Here is a 24,446-nt window from a genome sequence, read left to right on the forward strand (position 1 = left end):
TGCATAAGTGTAGCTTTACAATGTTGCGAATGGGGTGACTGCACCTCTGTCTAATACTGTATTCAGGATATTTTAAAAAGGCAGTATATAGATCAGTGGCCCTCAGACGGGCAGAAAATAACAGATGATAAAAACTAGTTTCCTCTGTTAAGCAAAACGCTGTGTATGTGTATGATGTGCAGTCCTACACCAATTTGCTGGAAAGGATTTTTTTCATTTTTAAAGACCTGATCAGGTAATTTTGGAAAATTGGAATAATAGTATTTTAGAGGTGAGAGCTGTGCATCAGCAATGAAGGGCTATTCAACAAGATAACTATGTTCCCGATGGTCTCTTTAGAAGGATGGCAGCAAACAGCACAGGGCAAGATGGGCATGTTTATATGCCTGTGTCAGCTTTTAGTGTTTGAATGACTGTTTAATCATATTTTGACCAAGTTCGATTACAAAATTATTCCATTTATTTCCAGTCATCATCTTGGCATGCAGTTTGTAGGCTCCAGTTGTATTTGAGTGTATATTAATTTGTATGCACATGTACACTAATATGCACATGTAAGTGTGCACAAAATATTATAAGCTAGCTTTCTGTATACAGTTTACCTGATAGTAGGTGTATATCTCGTGAAAACCCTGTTAAAGAATGTGATTTTAATCCCATCACACTCTTAGGAGTAACATTACAGTCTCAGCTACAGGAATTTCAGAATTTGGCTTTGTATGCTGTAGTTGTCATTTTAATCAAAACAGTTTTGTTGTTTGTGGAGACTGTATTGGCTTTAAAAATCAAATGCCTAGCAGGTCAGACAATGGCCATGTGAGCTCCTCTGAGACCTGTATAGCTGTCATGAGACAAAATCACACAGGAAAGAGCACAGGCCTCCAAGAAGAGCAGTGCTTGGCCCTAATCGGGAGCTTAACTCCATAGAAGGGTTTGCAACAGCCTTGCTGGATTCACAGGTGAAAGCTTATGTTTTGCAGTCTATCAAAAGCTGGGGGATGGGGTTGTGGCCTTGCAGCCAGACAAATGCTATATTGCCTTTTCTAGTAACAGAACACTAGTTCTGGACTAATTCTGCGAGGACAAGGTTTTGTCAGATCTGCATTGCCAGGGCTTGTCTTGGCCTGCCTGGAGCTTTGTTCTGGTCTTTTTATCAGTAACAGCAATTGTTACCTAATCAGTTTTAGCTTTAGCTTACTTTTATATGATTGTGTAATGTAGTGCCTATTTTTATAATAATTTTCATATATTTCTCTACCTAATAGGTAGAACTAACAAGTCACTATTCTGTGTAAAATGAACTGTCTGAACCTAGGATAAAAATGCAGCATGGAGGAGAACAGACACAGGATAATAACAGAGGCTTTAAAAGTGCGGGCACAAGGTGGTACCAGAGCCAACGGAGTGACAACCAACCAGCCTACCAATGGTCAGTGACTGGTCTCTAAAGGAATGCAGCCCCGGGCGGGTCAAGCTGGTTTTAGGCGTTACAAAGAGAGCAAAGAAAGAATATGTGAAGTATACCATATATAGCAAATCTGAATGTGACATGGAATTGCAGAAGAGTGTAGAAAAAGCAAGGTGTAAGGTATGTTAGAAAATGTATAAGAATAAGCCCAACTGGATCCTAGACTAAAGAGGAATAAGCTCCCACCATCAGAATTGATGCCTTCCTCTCGGAGGAAAACTCAGGACATTGACAGCTTGCCATAATCCTCTCTCCCATTCCAGACTAAAGCCATCAGCCATAGGACTCAAGGAGAGGTCTGTGGTGAGCATAACACCACAGAGAAAGGAGAGGTGTTACAAAGTCTGTAAAAGATTTTTAACTGTTTTGAAATGTTTTTCTTACAGTTTGCTGAATTTTCTTTTTATTTGGTTTTTTTTTTTAAATGGTAATAAATAGATCTGAACTAATAACAGTTATTTTATTAGACTGTTAAGATGTCAGGTAGTCTAACTGCTAAATTCTTGACTTTCCATCCAGGTTGTGTTTCTGAGGCCCACATAAACTCCATGAGCTGTAGTACAATACTGTCCTTAGAAGTGGACAAATAACAGTATTCAGCCTGTAGGGGTTATACTTGCTTCCCTTGGCCACATAATGGACACAGAGATAAAAAGAGGAAAGCAAAAAATTACGGCTGTTTTTCTTCTCCCCTTTCCTTTTTTTTTTTTTTTTTTTTTTTGCTATAAAGGAGAGCTTCTAACATAGTGTTTTGTATGAAGGAAGAGAGCGGGTATGCCAGAAATCCTTTGTACTCTGTCCTTGCAAGGGATGAAGGTGAAAGTGATGTTTATAAACCAGGTAAATAGATAAAAAATCCACATAAGATTGAGCTTGCTGCCAGGTTTGCAGGAGTGGGAGTCCTTATAGTCCTTGTGTATCTCTGGCAGCTCCACTGCCAATATGAATACCAGAATATCAGAGGAGCAGGAAGTTGTGCCTCTGGGTCTGATCACCAAAGGCTACAGTGTGGTGAGGCAGTTGCTTGTTTACTTTCATAATATTACAGCTTGCAATCAATACTCGCATAGTTTTGCTTGCTTGGCCCTGAGGGGACAAAATGAAGGGATTTTTTCTGTGTAGAGTCCACTGGCTTGTGCCTATTACATGCCTAGTGTTTACTATTAGCTCACCATGATTTTGAGTTGAAAATTGCAATGCAGCATTCATCCCCTGAAAAAAAATTGGCAATAAATAGAAAAGTATTACTCACCTGATTTTCCTCCCCTCACCCTGTCTAACATAGCTGTACTCTGTTCATTCCCGTGCTCATCTCAATATTCCCGCTGTTTATCTTTACACTATGACTTGTATGAACACTCTCCAAAAACGCTGGCTTCCTAAGTTGTAGCAGGAAAATGGGAGGAGAGGGGTCTGGAAATTTCCTTGGAGATCTCCATCTGAAGCCTGAGAGTATCTGGCACTTTGCACAAGCCTCTTCCTTCAAACAAAGGAGAAGGATACGCTATTGCTTGCTCAGCAAGGAGAAGTGTGAAAGGGCCATTCATTTTTTCTCAGTTCAGTTGTCAGTCAGAGCATCCCATGGACTTTTCTTTCATCTCTGTCAGCTGGACTGGTTGTACCCCCTGGGGAACTGGCAGGGAGCAGATGCGTGGCAGTGCCAGTTAGCAGGGAGCAGGGCAGATCGGTGCCGGGACTGGTTGCCCTAGATCTGTTCCAGTGCAAGCGGCTCATGGCATCAGGGAAATCCCTGCTGGCCAGTTAAGGTGAGATTGCAACTGCTCAGTTCCTCCTGCAAGTAAAAAGGGCATAACTCAATGTGTGAATCAGCGGCTTGCTTGGACTTAGGCTCAGCAGGGGTGGCATACAAAAAGACCACGCAGCATATATTTTTGAAATATGTTTTTAATATTGGGGTTCCCAAAATTCTTTCTGTGCATAGCTGTGAAACTCTATAACAAATAAAGAACCATTAATTTTGTTCTTGCTGACACATAAGCAACCAATTGGTTTTTTAGTTGCTCAATACATTTCAGTAGGACCGTTGACTAAGGATATTTTGAATAGAAAAAAAACAAAACAACACCAGCAGTTTTCTGGAGTAAAGTACAAGTTTTATTCTGAATGAGGGAAATTTCTTTGGACAGTTTTTTTCTTATATTAAAATTAATTATTTTAATAACTTTTAAATAAATTTATTTTAATTCATATGAAAATCTCTTCTGCAAAACCCTGAGAAATTTGGGAGGGAAAGGAGAATTGTTTCCTAGAATCTATTGTATTGATATTCCTTTATTAGAGTACACAAAATTTTCAGTCTTGTTGTTTCCCATCACAGGCAAAACTTGTGGTCTGTTTTCCTCATCTGCCCTCCATTCCATAGCAGTTTTTCTGTAGCTTATCCAGTTTTTCTCTCCTCTGCACTGTTGCATTGTTACCCTCTGTATTCCACAACCTGGTGTTACAAAACTTGAGGTTTTCTTTTGTTTTCTTCTTTCTCTTCAATGTCTTCCTCCTTTTCTACCAGTTAACTGTGATAAGAGCCTGAGGAGAAGGCTGCTCTCTTTTTTGCCTGTTGAAACTGTCCGGAGTTTCCTCAGTGCCTGTCAGTGCTTTGCATGGAGAGGCACCAAATGCAATGGAATTGGTTTCAAAGGGTGAAATTCAGTCACAGGCCCTTCATGATAGTATCCCAAATATCAGGGAGGTCATACTTTAATATTTGTTTTCCAGCCTGAGCCTTGCAAGACTGTCAGCTGTAAATAAAAAGGCGTCTTGACTATTGTCTTTGTAGGTTGTGCAAATGAGAGAGTGAAATTAGAACTCTATACAATATTTTAAGAGTGGTGATTTAGCACAGAGCTAAACAGAGTACTCGTGTCTCAAGCCCATGATTAATTAATTCAATCAGTTGCAGTTCTGGGTCTTGAATATGATACTTTTGGAACTATAGACTGCTATATTTTCATTAAACTAATCATATTCCTAATCTCTGGAATTCAGAGTCCCTGATGTCTATGAACTGTTACTTTATTGCTGATGACACCTGCCAGTTTATTGCTATAAATGTCCTTAATGATACATGGAGTTTTAACCAGTTAGAAGTAACAGAAATGACCAGTTGCCTTTTGCATTTGTTCGAGAGAAGCTCACAAGGCAAATTAATTAGTCTAAATCAAGATGATATGTCTTCAGGTGGATGGGTAAAGGCCAGAAACAGTCGTCTTGTTTTGCCCAAGATAATGCACAACTGTTTAATTTAGATTGACTTTAAAATTTGAAGGAATGAAATGAGAGCTAGAACAATTAGCTTTTTTGAGTTAAATGAAAGTTAGGAGCAGGATCAGTCTTGTTAATTGCATGGATAAATTCAGTGATTTGGGGTTTTTTTCACATTCTGTTTGTTACTTTTTTTTAAGAATTTCCTAATGAATCTTGTCGTCAGATTCCTTCTTCATTTACCATGCACTGCTAATCCTTTTGCAAGAAAGAGAGAAGCGTTATCAGCTATAGCAGGTTAAACTTTTTATTCATATGGTTTTGCTGATGTGACACCACATTTTAGTGGGTATCATTCAAAATGACACTGAGTAAGTGATATACTGATCATTTTTGCAAGGAATTCAATGCCTCACTGAATGAAACAGACCAACCATGACAACACTTTCAGACCTGCAGGACAAGAAAAGGTTTGCGGGTGTTCAGTGTAAGGCTTGTGGCCATTTTGTTTGGCTTCCTGGATGTTCACATGCATATACCTGCTATTTACACAGTTGTGTTTTGGGTTCTACTTGAACAACATCCCTGAAATTCTGGTCAAGTGGCATCAATGTAAATTTTGTTGCTAGCAGCTGTGGCATTGGGATTTCACTTGCCTCCCTGCAGTGAGAAGTGGCCGTGCTGACATAACACTTGAACTCTCTTGAAGATATAAGTGGTGCAGATCCCTTATCAGTCTGCCTGTCTATAGATTTTATACTGCTGCTTATCGCTGAGACACGGGATAATTTTCCACATGAAGCTAGTAGCAAGGGAAAACATCCCTAACAGAATTCTTAAAATCTCTGGCATTACTTTCTTCTGCGGATCAAATCCTGCTTTGCCACCAGGGATTCAGCAACACATTTTTAGAGATTGGTAGTTTAACAGTCCAGATAGCTATTCATGTAGCTTTCTCCGTAACAAGGTGGGGTTTGTATCAAGGATCATTATTGCAGATGTGCTGTGAACTATATTAGTTAGGTATCATTGTTTGCCACAAAATGGTTTGCTAGTATGAGTGCAGAAATGTTAAAATGTAACCTCTGCTAGCAGAAAAAGGTCAGAACTCTCATCACATAAAGTGTTTTTCTGGCTTAATACTCAAATGCTGCAAAATTGTCTATTGTGATGGTGAACAAGTGTGGGTTTATTTTGTGTGCTGGTGGCAGATTTTTTGTTCTTTTATTCACTATCACTAGTGATATGTAATTAGTTTCTTGTCACTGAGTCTGTGGAGACATGCGTGAGAAGCACTTTCACTGACAGGCCAATTTCTTTGAATGGCCACAGCTTAAATAGAAACCAGGCATTTATGCTGTTATGGAAGTTAATAATAAATTTTATTCTATGGTGAGATCTAGATCCAGTAAACTGAGCTCCTGCTTCATCTGTTCAGCTCCTCTTTTCAGTGTTCTTGCAAAGTAGGCAGTTGTGCTGCTGATACGGGAGTGCTCTGGGAGACAGACAGCAGGCAAGTCTTGAAACTTAAAACACACGTTTGTTTATCATCAGCTACTAGGCAATTTGTCAGTTAACAGCTGAAAATCAAGTGTGACTCAAACATGTTAGTCAGGGTTTGGGCATACAATGTCATCAGTCTGACACCATGTTACTGGTCTGATGGCCATGGTGTTGGTGGCTCTGCCTCTCAGTTCATGGTGGATGGGCTAAAGAGTTCTTTGATAATGGGAAGCCAGAGTTAGGTGAGAGTCTTCCCTTTTGCCCAGGCTCCATTGTGTGTATGCACTTTTCCATAGATCAAGGGCAACCTGATCCAAAGGATAACTTCCTCATTTGTAGGTCAAAACCAGTGTGTTCTGGCTTATTGAGACAGCAAACTGAGTGCCAGTTGTCTGGTACCTTCTAACTGTTGCAGACATGGTGCTATTTTCTTAGCTTTACTATTTTTATGCAGTAACAGCAAGCAAACAGGCTGTGTTATGTTTGGATGCAAGGCAGACAAACCAAATCACAAATAGATCTTTATGCTGCAATGTCATCTGGACTTTTCCTCACACATTTTGGATTTTGGAAGGATTCATGCCACTATTCAGTATTTCTGATTACTTTGAAAACACTAAAAATGTCCGTACTTTAGCCGGGAAAACATTAAATAGACATGACTGCCTTTTGCAGGAAAATCTTACCTTTGATTCCTTAAGCCCTTTTGTATGCATTGGTTAGGTTTATGTGGAAAAGAGCTTTGGGAAAGATATTTTAACCCTCTATTATCCTGTTGCAACCTGTTCAAAATTACATGCATGTTCATGCCAGGGTTGCATAGGGATAATGAGGTGCCTTTGGACATGCCCAGGGGTGAAGTTGCATAGAGAGGATGTGACGCTGTCGCATCTTGGTGTATGTTTGATCGGTGCTTGTGCGGAGTTGTGATGTGCATTCTGTCGTGGCTTCAGTGGCAAGCTAAAGAAAACCTCTATTACTTAAATGCATAATAAGTACTGCATAGTTCTTGTGTAGGAATTAGCAAGTCCATTTCAAGTGTAGAGATTGTATAGTCAAGTGGATAGAGCACTTGACAGGAGTCTGAGAATAATATGTCTTTCTTCAGCCTAGACATTGAGTCATTGTGTGATGTCTGGCAAATTGCTTCAACTCTTTCTGGCTCTGTCTCCGCCACAGGAAATAGAGGACTCTGCTTTAGAATGAGATCTCTAAGAGCTACTGTAATAAATAATGGTTATAATGATACAGTTCTCTGCAAAAGCTTGGATAATGATCTTCAGCAGTGGCATTAGTTTGAATTTGTTTTCTTAACTGAATGGAGGTTTGACATATGCAATTTTGTGTTTCAGTTGGGCAAATTGATCCTTGATGGACTGGTGCAGAAGTTTTAGTGATTTTTTTTTTACTAGTAAACAGAATTCTTATTTTAATGAGAAGGAAGATCTTTATAATTTGAAGCCAATTGCCGACAGTGAATTGCAAATTGTTAATGCAAGGTTAAGCTAATTTACAAATGGGGGAATGCTTGCATTTTCAGTGTCTTTAACATAGTTACAGAAACACCACAGTTGTGTTCCTTCTAATATAACATTTACATTTTATTTTGAAACAAAGTTAGCTGCTGCTGAAAAGATCATGAAACTGTCTAGATAAAGAGGGACAGGAAATCCAATCCGTTATTTTGTGCTTGCGTCACATCCTGGTACCAGATGATCAGTGGTCGCCCTCCTCACCCCGGTCTGGGCAGATTTGGGATTCTGCAGTGAAGTGGTGTCCCACCTGCGCCAGTGGCTACGCGGCTGTCTTCGTCTGCACAGCAGTTACTGCATTTCAGGCTGGCAGTCTCTGAGCCAATGGCAAAAGAAACATGCATTGGTATTGATTAAATGAAACATAGGTTAAAAACTGCGATAAACAGTGCCTGTTAGCTTTTCTGGATTGTTGATTTTAGTATTTTCCACAGGTGCCCAGATATCCACTGTAGCAATATGTAAAGCCATAATGTTCATCTTCTCTTCTCACCTGTGCAGGACATGGTTTAAAAAACATAAGGGTGACCACTGTCTTCTGAGGAACGGACAAGCAATTAATTGGTTTGAGCACCAATAACGCAGAACAACCATCAGCTGTACTGTGTCTGCTGCAGGAGCTATGCTATAAAGGATCAGCAAGTGCTAGTTTGTCCTAGATTTGTCCATTTTGCTGTCTGCCACGTGCTGACATAAAAAGCTTTAGAACATACCTGAATGGGGCTTTTAGAAATTCTTCTGCTGGTTAGTAACCTGTAAGAAAACGCCTTTTTTAGAACATTATTCTTTCTGCCACTCTTTGACTCTCATTCTTCTTTTTTCCCCTGGATGGATCCCTGTGGCAAGAAAATCTCTTCAGCTTGAATTCTTTTTTCTTTGCTGTCCTTTTCAGTTAATTTTCAAGTCACTTATGTATATTCTGTGTCTTCGCTTGTTTTCCCAGGAGATGTCAGACAATAACCTCCTACACTGTAGTTCAGGGCCTTTCTGAAAATGCATGTGGGGTAAATTGAGCAAGATTAGAACTAACTAATGCTAATTGATTCACAAATGTTGTATTATACAATTATATATAATGTTTAAAGGGTAGAAGCACCTCATAATACCAGAGCTCCAGATTATTAATATTCCGTCTACAGTGGTCCCTAATTAGTTAGAGTAGGTTTGACCAATTCTACTCTTATGCAATGCTCACATACCAGGCCTTAAAAGGTCACAGCTAGTGGGATCTAAAAAGCCTCTTACAGTTTTGCTAACATGAGTTCCTTAACAATTGAGTCAAATTGATAAAAACAAAAATAAAAGATGGAGAAAGCAATACGAGATGCTGGTATTGTAGCTGTTATTTCCCGTTCCTTTGGTCAGAGGCTTTGCGCTATGAAAATTTGTTCAATGCAAAGAGATCTTCATGGATTATAAAACAAGACTGTCACTAAACACTTGTTTTACATCTTATTATGATTCCTGGATTCTTTGGGAAAAAGTGGGTTATCTCTGACTGCTCTGCAGACTGAAGCATCTAGGGATTGCTGTAATCTGTGTTTTGCTGTCTGTGTCCCTAGAGGACTCATTGCCAGCTGGAGAGAGACAAAAGATGGTGCTCCCACCAAGATCACACTGTTCCTCCCCTTTCCTTTTCTGTCAAGTGAGCTGATGAAAAGACCTGCTATGACAAGCACAGGCTAGCTGAGAGTTTTCCCACAGTCTGGGAATTAGCTGGCCTGATCAGGCAACTATTTGGTCTCTGACTACTTATGTCTGACACGAATGTGTCATCACATAGGAGAGAAGCTGACATGTAAAATGCTTTCCCATAGGCAATGCAGTTTTTTAAACCAGTGTACAATAAGCTTAAAAGAACTGACACAGTGATACATATTTATGATATCAGGAGTCTCCTAGCATTAAATTAAGTAATTTTATATGACTTCTAAGAATCCTCAGCTTCTTTGCTGGTCTGTGCAGTTGCTTTCAGTCATCTGTTGAGAACGTTTCTTAAATTCTTGGGTGCCCTGCAGCCCTCTGCTTTGGTTAGGAACACACAGCAGTCACAGCAGTTGGAACTGAAGGCATGGCTTGAAGTTACAGGACAGTGTTATGGAAAATATTTGTTATTTTTGAGTTTGACCTGGGAAAGCGTTCATGGAGGTGCTGAGGTATTAATATCTTTGCACTAAGCCATTTGAAAAACAGGATTTGCAAAAAAGGTGCTGATAGTGTAGCTCCAGGATACAAAAGGAGTTTAGTGGAATAATGCTCTGTAAGCCGCTCTAACTCTTTAACCTACTATTCTACCGGGCACCATGTGTTTGCCAAGTTAAAAGGAGAGCCACATGGCACAAGAGCTGGCAGTATGAAAAATGTTGTTAAAAAATGAATGATTGGAAATTTTTTCCAGAGCTCAAATGGGATTGGATTAGCTTGGTTTTTAAAAAAGAACAGTAACACTAACCTCTAAGATAAAACCTATTTTATCTCCTAAGTAAAGTTGAAGTATGTTTGGAAAAACAGGTATTTTGAAAATCCAGAATATTTGTATTTCAGAACTGGGATACAGTGTAGGATGGGAGCGTCTGAAGCGTGTCACAGGTAACATTTCCTGAGTATTTTGTTTGACCTGGAACTGCATTTTTCAAAGGTTAATAGTTCAGAAGCCTTTCTGACGCAGAATGTGGCTTCACTGGGGACACTATAGCTGCGCTGTGCCTAGAACTGTATTACCAAAACCATCATATACATTGTGTATTTTACAGCTCTGGGTCAAATCGTGAAGAGCTGAGATAAGAAATACCTGAAGTAGTTCATAGGTGGCAAGACAAGAGCCTGCATCAGGGTGCACGTGGCAAGCACTGGCAGCTGGTCCAGCTCCTCAGGCTTCATAACCTCGGCTGAACTCAGTGCTCTGATAATAGTATTTCTTCCAGTAAACCTGCTGAGAGCTGGTGAGAAAGCACTGACCCCTTTGTGAACCTCACAGGCTCCATATGCCAAGGCCTGAATTGCCACCCAGGTGCCAGTGAGGTCAAAGAGCCGGGCGAAGATGTTGTGCAAAACATCCTCTGGAAAATACACCAGCTTTCACCTCCTTCCTCCCCCCTGGCCCTGGCCTGTGGAGATGCTTATGATCAGGGCAGGGTTTCTGTCTGAGTGTTGGCATTGAGGTCAGGCCAGGCCCACCTCAATCTGTGCTCTTGCTTGATGTGCTCACGTTAAAATTGATAGCAAAGGATTTCCATTCTCTTCTGTGTCTCATGCTCTGTGCAAGCATGCACCGGCAGCTCTGAGCTACATGCTGCTTTTCCAGCCCCCTCTTCCCTGCTAGCCTATTCCTCTCTCTCAAATCATTTAAGCCAGACTTAGCTTCTTGATGTGTTACCTCATGCATGCAGAAAGGCACACGCACTCTCAGTAAAAATTCTCCGTGTTAGTCTTCTGTTCTCTCCTTTCCTACTTTTTGTGCTGTAAAGAGATTAAGTGCCTCAGCACAGAGTGTTATAAGGTTATGTTAATTAGAATAGCCAGTATCCCAAAGTAATGTTAAGTAGGTAGGGTTTTGTGGGTTAATGTACTAATTTATAGCAGGCTAGAAAGTCTCTGCCCCAAGGGCCCAGTCCTTCATTGCATTTTTGTTGTATTTGCTTGTTAGGTTTTTTTGTGCATAAGACATGCTGTCATCTTCAGCAGGTCACACCATGCAGATAAACATTTTGATCACATGTACAATCAATGTACTATAAGTGTGTCTTTTAAAGTAGAAATTCACAAGTTAATTACCAAAACCTCTTGATTTAAAAGACACTGTAGGCAGGACAGTGGGCTGAAAATGTGATTTTACAATCCTGGGGAAGAAGCCTTTGCTTGGGAGTGAATTGTAATTAAGGAAAACAGTTGTATTCCTTATCGCTCTTTGCTCTGTATATGATGTATCTTGTAACCTGTGTCTGTTTCTTGCTTTTGTGCGGCAAAGGGAGTGCCTTCTCAGGTTATTTTGTACCACCACAAGTTAGACCTTGATGTTCTTTTTAGTCTGTATCCCTGGTCCAATATATCAGTGCTCCATGTTGCGAACCTTGTTGTGTTAAATGTGGAGTTTGCAAAAAAGTTAAATGTACTGAAATACCTTTGTCTTTTCTTTTTCAGGATAATAAAGTTTTGAACAGTGCCTCCCCAAGAAGTGTGATGAGAAATGGCTTTAGGAAACAATACCCAGAGAAGTTATTCCATCATCCCCTGCTTCATCTTTGTTGAGGTGAGTGCAGCATTCAGTTGTCAAGCCTACATAAAAGGCAGCTCTGCCCTGCAGGAATTAAGTCATTTGTTGGCCATTTTTGTTGGCCAAGGAATAATGCTTTCTTACTTGATAACATGAATATCTATCTTCATACTCAGTGCCATCAAGTCCCCCTGAAAACATGAGTCCTGAGTGAGTCCTCCATAATGCATGAGTCCTGCATGAGTTAGCCAGATCTTAAGTAAAAGCACACAAGAACAAGTAGATGCTGTAGTTTCAAGATCTGCCTCTACCTGATTTACAAGCTAGTCCTGTGGTACTTGGTAGAGGATGGGCAGTAGCTGCAGGTCAGCAGCAGGTGACTGCTCATCTTCCCATTTTTCCTCAGACCTGTATCCCTCTTGCTGCTGCACAAGGACTAGACCTTGTTTAAGGAAATACCTGATCTCACAGTCTAATGGTTCATAGGCTTAGAAGCAACACTCGGCTCTGATTTCAGTTCAGGTGGAACGTAAAATTTAGGTGAGGCATGCCCATCCTTTAAGTCTGATGAAGGAGCTTGGCTAGCACAAAGACTGCGAATTGACTAGCAGTGAAGTTACAGGAGTGGTTGTTCTGACAGTGGAGTATGGCTCCACATCTTTGTTAAGGGTAGTTTTTTTTAAAATTGGCTTATTATTTTACTCTGCTCTTTTGTGGTGCTTCTTTTACTTACGCTAACACTGCCAGACTGACCAGAATCATTTTCCAAATCAATTAATGTTCAACTGGTGCTTATAAGGCTGGGATGGTTTTCTTGGCAAGGGGGGCAATGCTGGGTTTCCAAGGAGGATGAAAGCTTCCATCAAACTTAGATGGTGAAAAAGAGATAACTGCCTGTGACTGACCGTCTTCAGAGCCACCTGTCTGATGTAGCTTGGATGCAATACTCACTCTTTGGCCCAAATCATGAGGCGACTTGCGCTCTTCCACCAGAGAAGCACTAACAACAGTCAAAAGACTAATTGTAATACTGGGTGTTGTGTAAGACTTATCCCATTGCCACTGAAATCTTGGAAAGGTTTGAGCATGCTGCAGCAGCGGGCGTAATGGGCACTGTGAATGGTTGCTCTCCAGAGCTCCTGAGCAGTGACCATTCCCCAGGGACATGGGAGAAGCATGCAGTGGTACCCAGGACCTCTCTAACCCCTTAGTCACCTGGAGTCCTCGCCTCATGGCGTCTTCTCCAGCCAGGAGATACAGTTCGCTTATATACACTCCCAACTTTCTCTACTACCAGCTTAGCCCCCAAAACACAATCAGCTGATCCCTGGGTGCTTAATCTAATATAAGTAGTAGTTTTCATTTTGACTTGAATGGGCCTTCCTTGCAGGAGGAATCTAACTGGTTGGAAGATGAGGACAGAGGAAAAGCATAATAAAACCACTAGTAAAGCCTGGCACAGGGCCTTCCCAGGTGCAGCTATGGCAGACACCGGTGTGGGAAGGTGGCTGAGCCTTGCAGTGCTTCACAGGTATTTGTCACTGGCATGATGTCCAGCTTCCTGGGGAATCTGCCTCTGCTCCCTGGGGAAGCTGAGGGGCTGTTCTGAGTGAGAATATGCGTCACTACTTTATCCCATCAGCTAGAGAAAGAAAAGTTAAAAATGAGGAAAAAACAGCAATAAGCTCAGAAGAAACCAAATAAACACCATCAGGAATGAGATGTCTCACATTTATTGCTTGAAACAAGCAGCTCTGAAGATTTTTAGTCCTCTAAAGGTATGAATGATGAGCCTGGTTGGCAGACTATGACAGAGATATAAATTGTCCTTCCTGTAGACAAGACTGATGTGAAGATAAGAATAGATAAGAATAAATAAGAATAAATCTTTTTACAGGAGGAAGAGAAAATAATTTTTTGCCCTGTAAGTGTACTTTCCTTGTCCTTTCATGTATTTGCCTTGCTGATTAAAACACAATTTTAAATTAAAAATCAGTAAAAAGCAGAGAGGCAGTGTCTGAAAAGATGTTCGCTCTGCTCCATTTGATGAAAACATGTATTTCTTCCCCTCTTTGTCCACAGTATAGATTTTTAATGTAGCACTACTGGAACTAGAAATTCACAGACTTATGTCAAGCATTGTAGCATTAAACAACAGGAAATCTAATTTCCTGCTGGGAGTGCAGGGATGATTGATAGTAGCCATTCGGTCTGAAAAGTCCCTGTAAATCTTAAGGTACACTGAAGGTGTTTTTCTTTTCCTACTGCCATGATTCTGAGGCTAGAGGAAGTGCTTTTTAGATGAGCTACCCCAGATACCAAGCCCTGTGCTGGATTGCCTGGGTTAGCATGGGCCCTATTTTTGTAGTTTGGAAGCAACTATGAGAATTGATTAGCTGTGCGATACCTGGCTGCAGTTGCTACAGGTGCGTGCAGGACAGCTAAAAATATGTTGCCTGCTTTCCTGCTAACTTTTTTCCATGCAAAAACAATCTAGCAGCAGAGGTTTTAGATGATCGTGAGTCGGAAAAGAGATTGTCAGTAAATATTATCATAGGCCTGTTCTCCAGAATGGGCTGCCTCTCCCACTGTCTTCCATGGAATGTGGTCCTGTGATTAAAAGTTTTGAGGTATTTGTATATATTTATATACATATATAGTGTGTGTGTGTATATATATAAAAATATATATGTTATATATATATATTATACATAATTTTTATATATATACACACTATTTTTTAAATATATATATATAAACTATATATATATAGTTTTGAGGTATTTGTATATATATGAGTATATATATAAAAAAATGCTGAGCCTTGATTGTCATGTCAGATGCCCTGCCAGTAGATATTTGCTAACTGCCCAGTATGCAGTGTGCATTCAAAGAAGTTGTGATGGCAGTGGTGGAAACGAGGTGTCACAAACAGTTTGGACATTTTAAATACCATTATGCTTCAGTCTGTACAAATGTGACACTTACAATTTCAGCGGTTATCCGCATTTCCATTTTTTTCCATTTCATTTTCCTCACACTCAACTAACTTGTAGCAGTTATTATGAAACCTGACCTGAAGATGAATGGCTCATTATAAAAACTTAAACCCATGCCAGACTCTACAAATTCCTTTTTATGTTCAAAATATGAACTTTTTAATAATATAGAGATAGCATGTGATGTCTAATCTGTAATGACAGAAATGTTAAATCAACATTTTCAGTCCCTAATTAGAAACACAATGTCATATTATGAGTAGATTTAAAGGCTAAACAGGGAATAATTAAACTAATTTTTAGCCACTTATCAAATCTGAGTCCCTCTCCCAAATAATGCAGGCAGCTTTCTAGATGGTTCTTTATTCTATTATAAGAGGTATCATTATAGTCTGGCATTTGTCACGAAATGTCTAGAAGATTTGGTATATTACATTTTGTTAAACACGTAAGCAATTAATTAGGAAGTACAGGGGACTAATATTCTCCTTTTCCCTGTCCCCTTTTGCAGCATTGTTTGCAGCCAGCATCAGTGAAAGAAGCCTTCAGGAGGCTCTCTCTCAGCCTTGGTTTACATGTAAGAGGTTGCAACAAGATGAGACCAGTTTTGTTCCTCATTCAGCTGACATGCCACTGCTTTGAGCAGTGTAGGGACCATTGAGTACCTGGTCCATGAGGACTAATGCTGCTAGCTGCTGACAGTTGTTAAACAGAAGTGCAAAGAGCAGATGCCCTACCCCAGTAGCTTCCAGAGCCCTTTGGAGTCAGTGATGGACCCAGAAGATGCAGTAAAGGCTATAGAGCTCCTAGCTGTTGGTATGCCCTGGATCTATCCCAGCAAATGCAAACAGTGCATGGCAGCCTGTTTGAGGATTTGTTGATGGCCAGGACTGATCACTAAAGTGGTCTTATGGATTGTAGGCAGGCATGAGAGAAAGTAGGAGAAGCAGCATCTGGGATGACAGGAAAAAATTTCTTACATATTCTTTCTTTTTCACATACTTTTGGCTTATGGTGGCATTTGTTGCCAAAACTCTTTGTGGACCATCTCCCTCCTTCACCTGCTGGGACATGCGCAACAAAGTGCTGTTAGAAACATCTTTAATGGCGCTTCAGCACTGCTGTCTCATTATTTTGCAACCCCGCTTTGCAAGGTTTGGTCCAAGGAGTGCTATGTTACATCCTTCCACATAATGTCCACATGTGTACTGGTTGAAGGTGGGGAAAGGTAAAATCACAACTGGTGGAGGTGTGTTTTGTACACAGTGGCCCAATTTTCTGCAGGCAGGGAATAAATTTTCAGAAAAACTAAGCTCCTTCAGATCTAGGCAACGTCAGGTGTAGAAATGGGAGAAGAGCAAAGTGTGGCGAATCCCAGTTCTCTTCCTAGAGGACTGGTGAGCTGCCCTGAGGTCTAGATCTAGCAGTGCTTTCCATGTGTTGTGGTCTTTCTTTGTCTTTATTCATCCCATTTTGAGTGTTAGCTTTCTAGGACAAAACTCATGCAAGGGGGGTATGGGGGAGCTGAGTACAGTCTGGCTTTGAATTTGGTGGGTCAAAGTGATTATACTTGCTTTTGCAGTGTATTTGATGCTTATCATTAGTGACAGGAAGTGTAATGCAGTGTGATAATTGCATTTTCTAATAAATGTTGGAAGGATAGTTACACACTATGAGTAAACAGCATCCCCACAACTATATGTGACTGCAGGAAGAAAGCATGTGAACAACTTTTGAGCCATTGTGTCTGTTTGAATGGTAGCTTTTAAAGAAGCAATAAGCAAGCAACACTTCTTTTTTCTCCAGAGAAAACCCTCTCATCTCTTCTGAGTCAGCAGCAGTTATGACTATAATGGCTCTCTAGATAATAAAAGGAGAAATTCATTCTGGAATTTCTGCTGATGTGGCACTTTCTACTTCCTTTTTCCTCCTCCTCCTCCTGGTTTTAGGGCTTGAGTTGTTTAAGGGTGTGAGTTTTCTGAGGATTTATTTTCAAGTACAGTTACCTCTAAAGGAGTCAGGTGCATCTGAGGTGTGTCTTTGCACACAAAAACACTGCAATTTTCTGGCACCAGATTTAATTAAATTGTCTTAAACTGATCAAGAGTTACTGAATACCAAGTGACTTTAATATGACTGATGTATGTGCCACATTGTGCTTTATTGTAGGTTATTGTAATCCTGGCATTGACAAGGTAGTAGGGGCAGACTCAAATAAGCAACACCATTAAAACCTAAAACACTGGACATCTTTCAAATTCTGTCATCTGAAGATCCTACTTTTTCATGCTAAATCCATTATTCTGCCCTCAGAAAAGCTTTTGCAGGTAGAGTGGAAACTGTTTCTTCTTGACAACTCGATATATAGTGCATTGCAAAGAGCAGAAGATTCTGTAAGAAAAATCTCTTGTCCCCTTCCCCCCCATGAATAAAAAGAAAAATGCTGCAAAATACAAAACTCTAGTCTTACATCTATTCTGATGCAAACTTTGATTTGAACTGTAGCTATGTTACAGCCTCATAGCATCTCTGTTTCTACAATCAGTGGGGTAAATTTTCCTTTAATTTTTGCTATTTTAGTTTTGGACAGATTGAATCATCTTCAAATATCAGTTCAAACATAATTAAAAAATATTTCAACTTACAGAAGCACAGAAGGAAAGCATTCTTCTTTCTCTGCCTGCCTACATTTTCCTGCCAGTATTTAATGTAGTCAAGCCAACAGCTGAACTACTCTTTAACAGGAGAATTTCTGCAATACTGAAATCATTTGTGTAAGTGAGGCAAGTGCCTCTTGAACTCCTGTGTCATCAGCATCACAGCAGGCCTTAGGAAGCTATGAAAAATAAGTGAATTCAGAACAGTCATGACATATGTGGCACTTTTTTTATTCTTACTTTTTGTTTAGGTGTTCTGAAAACTCAAAAGATTTTGCACCTTTGGGCGTACTGGCTGGTGCCCTCTAATTTTGAGAAGTGTTTGGGGAGCGTGAAATGTCTCTTTCTGTGTGCTGTACTTCTCAAAGCAACATTTGTAAGAGGCATTGAATGTATTGGGAGTGACTTTCTATTTGTGTTTCTTTAAAAAAAAGTCATTTGTCTCATAAGAAAAACTTGCTGATTGCGTTAGAGCTTTAATGGTACAATTAAAATTGCAGAAAGGACATAGATCGCAGTTTGGGATATTCAAATTACAGGTTTTAATTTTGGCGAGGTAATGTCCAGTTCTCCTAGAAAATGCCAAAAAATTCCAGACAGATTTTAATATAAACATTAACTAAAAAGGCATCCCAAGTGGACCTAACTTCCAAATAGTTGCAATGATCAGTGACTCTGTTCTGTAGCAGTATCCAGTATCCACCATGTAGGGCTTTTTGATTTTGTTTCCTGCTGAGGCAGAAAAGAAGGATTTTCCAGTGGTTCGTGTGTTCTGGCTCAATCCTTTCGCTTGCTATAGGTGTCTTGCACATAGCTATTTAAAGCCCTGTGCCTTGTTTCTCCATCTGTGCCACGCAAGCAGTAGTGCTATGCTGCTCCTCTGGGATGCTATGAGGACAAAATGCCCTGAGGGACATGTCATGTGCTGGTGTTGTATAAACCGCCTGTCATTAGATCCTCTAGTTAGACCGACTGTGTGAATTGATGGTGACAGATGCTGTGCAAATTCGGAGGAGCTCCTCTTGTAGCAGCGTGATGTTTCTGCATAATCCCCATGCTTCAGTCACTTCTGTTTCTTGGGATGCATTGTTTCTTATTTTATTCACTCAGCATATGTATCTGTTTCTCTTTGTTGCTCTTTCTAAATGTCTCTTTATGTTCCCCATTTGCCAGTCATTCCTTATTGTTTGCTTTCTTTGTCTCTCCACCACGTACATCCTTTGTTCCAGATGACTGGACAACTCCATATTGTAAAATTGGCTTAATCTCAGTGAATAGCTGTCTCCTGAATGTTGGATTAGTTTTGTTGAATTGCTAGGCAGCTTTCATATTACCTGACTATAAACTAAATATTTTTTGAAAAGATAATCCTTCTAGGTGCTTCACAATTAGGCAAAAAGCACAGAAAACTCATGGCCAAAATTGCCACTCTGGAAAAAAGCAGATTACTAGTTGACACTCCTTAGCTTCTTGAGGACATTTTAAAATTAACATTAAGGGACTGCCCAAGAGGGATTAGCTGCTTTACTGCTTTTTTCTTTAAAACATAAATGAAAGAAGGATTGTATTGTTGCTTGCAGACACGTGAAGCCTATTTTGTATCCTCCCTCTTTATCCTGAAAATTTCCCGTCACAAATAATCCCTTTGACAGCCTGAATAACATCTTAGGGTTTGCACCAATGAATTTGGTGCAGTTTTCAAGGAAAAGATTAAAGGTACCAACAATTCTTTGTCTTTATGAGTAACAAAAAAATGCTTTTGGTAGTAGAGAAAAATGTGGTGAACATACTGCTTTATCCGTTTCACTGTGCTCTGAAACTAGCCAACACTTTTGCGAACTACTTCAGTTGATAATAAGTTGGTCTATATAACCAAGTTTGTAAGAGGAGGAGTTGTGTTTTTTTAATTATGCAGCAGTTAGTGAGATTGAACTTGCTTTGTTTTCTTAAGTAGAAATCCATTTTGTCAATTTGTAAGTTTAAAAAAAACATAGCTTTAGTAGATTACTGCTAGAAAAACTAGTAATCAGAATTGATTGTATAGAGATTTTAAGAAAATTGGTTATAAAACCAGGCACCATTCATGCAAGTTTTCTGTATTATACATGCAGAACTCTACAAGCCTCTACAAGCAGGCTCTACAAGCCTTCTAACATGGAAGGTATTTCCAGCAATGACCGGGCAACTTTAATTAGTCTCGAAATAGATAGCAATGTGAAAATACATATGACACAATATGTAACATGGGCAGCTAGTCCCTATGGGAACAGAGTGATATTATCAGTGAAAATTACTGCTGAATTTTTCCCCCCTTTCTTTTCAGAAGTATACTTAGATTTTTACATTTCTTGCAGATTATGGTAGAGCAGCTGACGTGTTACTTTTTCTTTGTTTGTTTGCATACTTCAAAGACCTGAGGGCTTTTCATATTTTCTCTCCCAAGCACACAATGTTGAGCTATTTATTTGCTCAGATATATGAAAATTTGGAGATCATTGCAGGTGCAGTGCATTATCATATTATTGACTCCTCTGTGACACAGCTGCACCATTTCCTCTGGTCTGCATCTGTGAACATACATTTTTTCTTTGATCTGTAGGAATATGCCTGCGTTTATTTAGCATGACACTTAATTTGCATAAATTACATGAAGTTTTAAAAAGGGCGGAAAGGAATTAATAGTGACTCACAAATCCATACTAAGTAACCCTAAATACAACAGTCAAGCCATCCCAGAACTGATCAGTAGGAAAGATCTGAGAGACATCAGAGCAAAGCAAGATGCTGAAAGCGTATTTTGCAATATCAAACCCATGCAAACTTTGACAATGGTTTTCACGTCAGAATTTTCAAAAGTAAAATAGGTCTCTTTAAGCATTATGTCCAATTTCATCAGGCTTGCAAAGGACTTGATTTCTGGTTCCTGACCAGGCATTGAAAAGAGGGGTTTGTTTTAGCCATATTACAAGGGTGAAGTCATCAAGATCAGTCTTACAGCAAAGAGATTCATACAAGCAATTTAGCTTTTAAAGAATATTGGCATTTTCTGCTCTCTAGAAATTCCAACAGAGTTTAAAGACCAGCTTTAGGAATCAGTCTGCCAAGTCTTGTGCTTCCTTTACAAACCTAAGGTATTGCACCAGCCTGGAACTTCCTCAAGCTGCTGACAGAACATTTTGGTGCCCTTGTGTGGGAAGCAAATAGCTTCTAAATTGCGGTATCTTCTCCCTCCAAAGCACAAATGGATAATCCAGTTACCAGCACCTGAGTAACACAAAATAAATAAAGCTATTGTGATTATGAATGCAGCAGAACATGGTAACAAATAAATAAAATACAGCTTTCTGGAGAAACAATACTGTATGTTTCCGTATTTCTAACTCACTTGGCTGGTGTACCTCAGGTTTCATGATTTATTTCGTGACTTCTGGGGCAGTCTGAAGGGAGGCCTGCTACTTCCCCTCAGTCCATCCCCACATCCCAGCATTTTAGCAGTAAACATTTTTTCCTCTGATATATTTCCTTATAGCCATACTGCACTTCAGTGGTGTATTTCACCAGGAAGTTCTGTGAGGTGTTGGATATAGTACAATTAGTTCTCAGATCACATTCCTAAAGTCCGATCATATACTCTCTCACACAGGTAATTTTGCATGTGTCATATATTTGTTCACAGCTGTGAACTCAGTGAGGTTGTTGAAGAGACTATATGAAAACTGATCATATGCAGATATGTTTGCAGGAAGTATGTGAGAGAGTGGTATTGCTGGCAATCGATGTTTTGAAAGTTGTTACATCTTGTGCACATGATGCTAAATGGGCACTCAGGTCTTAACACACATGAAATCGTTACTTGTGATGATGGTTGCTTACAACAATGATTAGAGATTGACCCTCATTTTTAGAGTTTGTGAGTCTTCTCGGATTATCTTTCAGCTTAATGCCATGCCTAAAACAATACTTCTGATTCAGAAGTTCAGGCTTCATACGACTTAGGATATCAGTGACTTTGGTATAAATACACAGTGATAAATTGTATTAGCTCTTCCTGGAATACTCTGGTTTTAAATTAAAGAGTCAGGCATAAAGATGCATCTTTATCTTGAAACAGACTGATTTAATGGTCAAGATTTCTGTTGCAGATAGATTTTTAGAAATGGTTGTTAGACAAATGATTAATCAATATTTTACTAAGCACATAGTCAATTTTTAAAGAGTTGTTACACAGTTCAAGAAACCAAATGGTTGTTCATAATGATCTGTAACTCTTACTTTCGGCTGATGTGTTTATAGTACTCACTGGGATTAAGATCTGCATCGGACTAGACATACCTAGAGTCCCGTGGCTGGCTGTGGTCTCCAGTGGCCTTGCAGTGAAGACTCTGCATGTTTGCAGAGGGTCAGTGCAAAGAGCCTGGCCCAAAAGTTTTAAACGTACCCCAAAACCCTGCTACACACTTCTTTCTCACGTCATTTCCTTCACAACCTGATCTCATGAGCAGATGAATGGGAGAGCCCATGTAATGTGGGGATAGGCTATTACTAGTTTAAAATAAGTTTGAATCATTTATTAACTTTTCATAATTCTACAGCATTATTAACTTTTTATGTTTCTACAGTAATTATGGATGGGGTCTACCAAAAATATGCTGCAGCTTGGAAATAATGATGAAATTGTTACTGGAGTTACTGTCACTTTTGCCACAATTTCAGTAGGGTGAATTCTGTAAAGGATAGCTATATTTGGTCATGTAATGGCTGAATTATCCCTGTATTGCCTTCTCCCATCTATTAAATGCTGCATGTCTACCCTAAAAATCAATAATCTTTTGTTTGTCATGACTTAATGGCTTATTTCTGGGGTGTAGACTTTGAATACCTGGAAGGAACTCTAATAATAATGATCCATCAATACTTGTTATATACTTTATTAAAACACTGAAATTTAGTGTGTGATTTTTTTGTGCAGATGTACAGCATTATTAAATTGATACCACTTTTTATTTAGATTAAACCATGTGTAACAGTCTACTTGATTTTTCAAGACTCATTGTGAGTTTTGCGCGCTTCACAGAGAGGATGAGGTTTGGCCTTTAAATCTCTTCTCAAAATAGTTTGTGATACTTTGTTTTTCACAGTGGAACTGTTGATCAAATTTCCATTTGATTTATTGTAGTCTCTAATCAATACTGCATTTTTTATAAAATTATAGCAAAAAATGTGTAAATGTACCTCATGAATGTAATCTAGTTTCTTATTAGTGCCTGACCAATATAAGATTCCAGTTATAATGGAGTGAATTAACCTTTCAAATAGATTGGATAGCAGATTACACTTTTATTAGTTTTATAGATATGCTAATCTTTGACCTGGAGCCAGTTAAATCAGTAGTCATCAGGGATCTTTATGATCTTATTTAAACCAGCCAAAGCAAAAATCAGTGCTGCTCTGTTATAATGGTAGGAAACATACTGAATCTCTCAAACCGATGAAACTGTGGGAACAGCATGCTTTATACAGCGTTAGTTTCATATAAATGCATACCAGCATTGGTTTATCATTATGTTTCAGGCTTTTCATTCTTATTGCAAGAGTTTTTCTGTAGAGAGAAAGGAGAAAAACAGTTTGGGAGTTGGAAAAAACTCAGAGTAGGTGTGATTTGAACAACAAAGGCAGCCAGGGTCAACCAAGTCAGTAAGAAACCTGAGTCTGCACTTCTCTGAGTTAAAAGAAAGGTCATAGGCTCACAGAATAATTTAGGTGGGAAAGGATCTCTGGAGGTCTCTAGGCACAACACAGCTCAGAACAGAGGCAGCTGGATTAAGTTCCTCTGGGCCTTGTCCAGTTGAGTTGTCCTATTACCTTACTAGGCAACTTGCTTAGTTTTTGAGAATCCTCATAGGAAAAACACTTGTCCTAATACTCCTTCTAGTAAAGTGATGTAGCCTGATGTGAAGGAGAAAGAATCTAGGCCCAATGGCAGTGAAAAGAGAAGGTAGGATGCAATAAAAAAGAGGCTGGGTAAAGGAAAGCAGTAAAGGAATGAATCATGTAAAAAATCCTCCTAAATTTTAGAGGTATGTGCAGTTGGAACCTTAAGACCAATTTTGTCTGCCCAGCCCCTTTTGTTGCAATAATTTCACCTAGGTATTTGCATGCCCAGTATGAAAATGCATGTTGATTACCAATAGTCATTGTGTTGATTTCCTTGTCCACATTCCTTGTTGTAGAACCCAACATGTTAGATAAAGCTTCCTCTTCCAAGCTTTGCCACCTCAGTCTGTTTTGTAAATCAATGAGCTGTATCGCTGTGCTGCTTTTTCCTAACATGTGCATCCTGAAGTAACTTCCATTGGACTCTTTTCCATACTCTCCACTGTTTAGCTTCTTACAAAAAGCACATGTGCATCTTAATGCGTCTTGCTACTGTGCCTTGCTTTAGTAAGACTCTGAAGGAGATAAAACTGCCCTTTGTGTATGTGGCGACTTGTTAAAAGAGAATCTTGAGGAACATCAGTGATGTTAAATCCAGGTTCAGACAGACTATTCTTGAATTAAAACCAAACCTTGTCATGATAAGTAGCCATAACAAATAGCAGTGAGTATTTCTACTTGTTTTGACAGGGCTAACGTTGAAAAGCGAATGGTATCTTTGAAAGGGACAAAACTGAGCACCAGAACCTAGGGATTTTATGAAATTTTTCAAAACCCAAGTTTTCAAAACCCAAGTTTTCCCTTCTTCCCTATCCTGCATTCACAATTATGTAGCAAGACGATTACAGATTCTGAAAAACTAAGTGGTCATTATTAATTTTTTAATTTGACTGCCTACCAGTGATTAAAAAGTTGTACAAA

General features: G+C 39.4%; 1 protein-coding gene across 4 annotated transcripts in view; it reads left to right on the forward strand.

Annotated features, from left to right (window-relative positions):
* PLPPR1 (phospholipid phosphatase related 1) overlaps window positions 1–24,446 on the forward strand; it is a 135,038-nt gene that overhangs the window by 50,141 nt on the left and 60,451 nt on the right. For all 4 annotated transcript variants that reach the window (XM_075527084.1, XM_075527082.1, XM_075527081.1 and 1 more), the window contains one exon: window positions 11,863–11,971. Coding sequence is in view for 2 of the 4 variants with exons in the window: in XM_075527082.1 (XP_075383197.1) it covers window positions 11,909–11,971 (63 nt within the window). In the remaining 2 variants the exon portion in view is untranslated. Of the gene's footprint in view, window positions 1–11,862; window positions 11,972–24,446 lie in introns of those variants that run through there.

The sequence above is a fragment of the Mycteria americana genome, chromosome Z (genome assembly GCF_035582795.1).
Source record: "Mycteria americana isolate JAX WOST 10 ecotype Jacksonville Zoo and Gardens chromosome Z, USCA_MyAme_1.0, whole genome shotgun sequence".
Lineage (NCBI taxonomy): Eukaryota > Metazoa > Chordata > Aves > Ciconiiformes > Ciconiidae > Mycteria > Mycteria americana.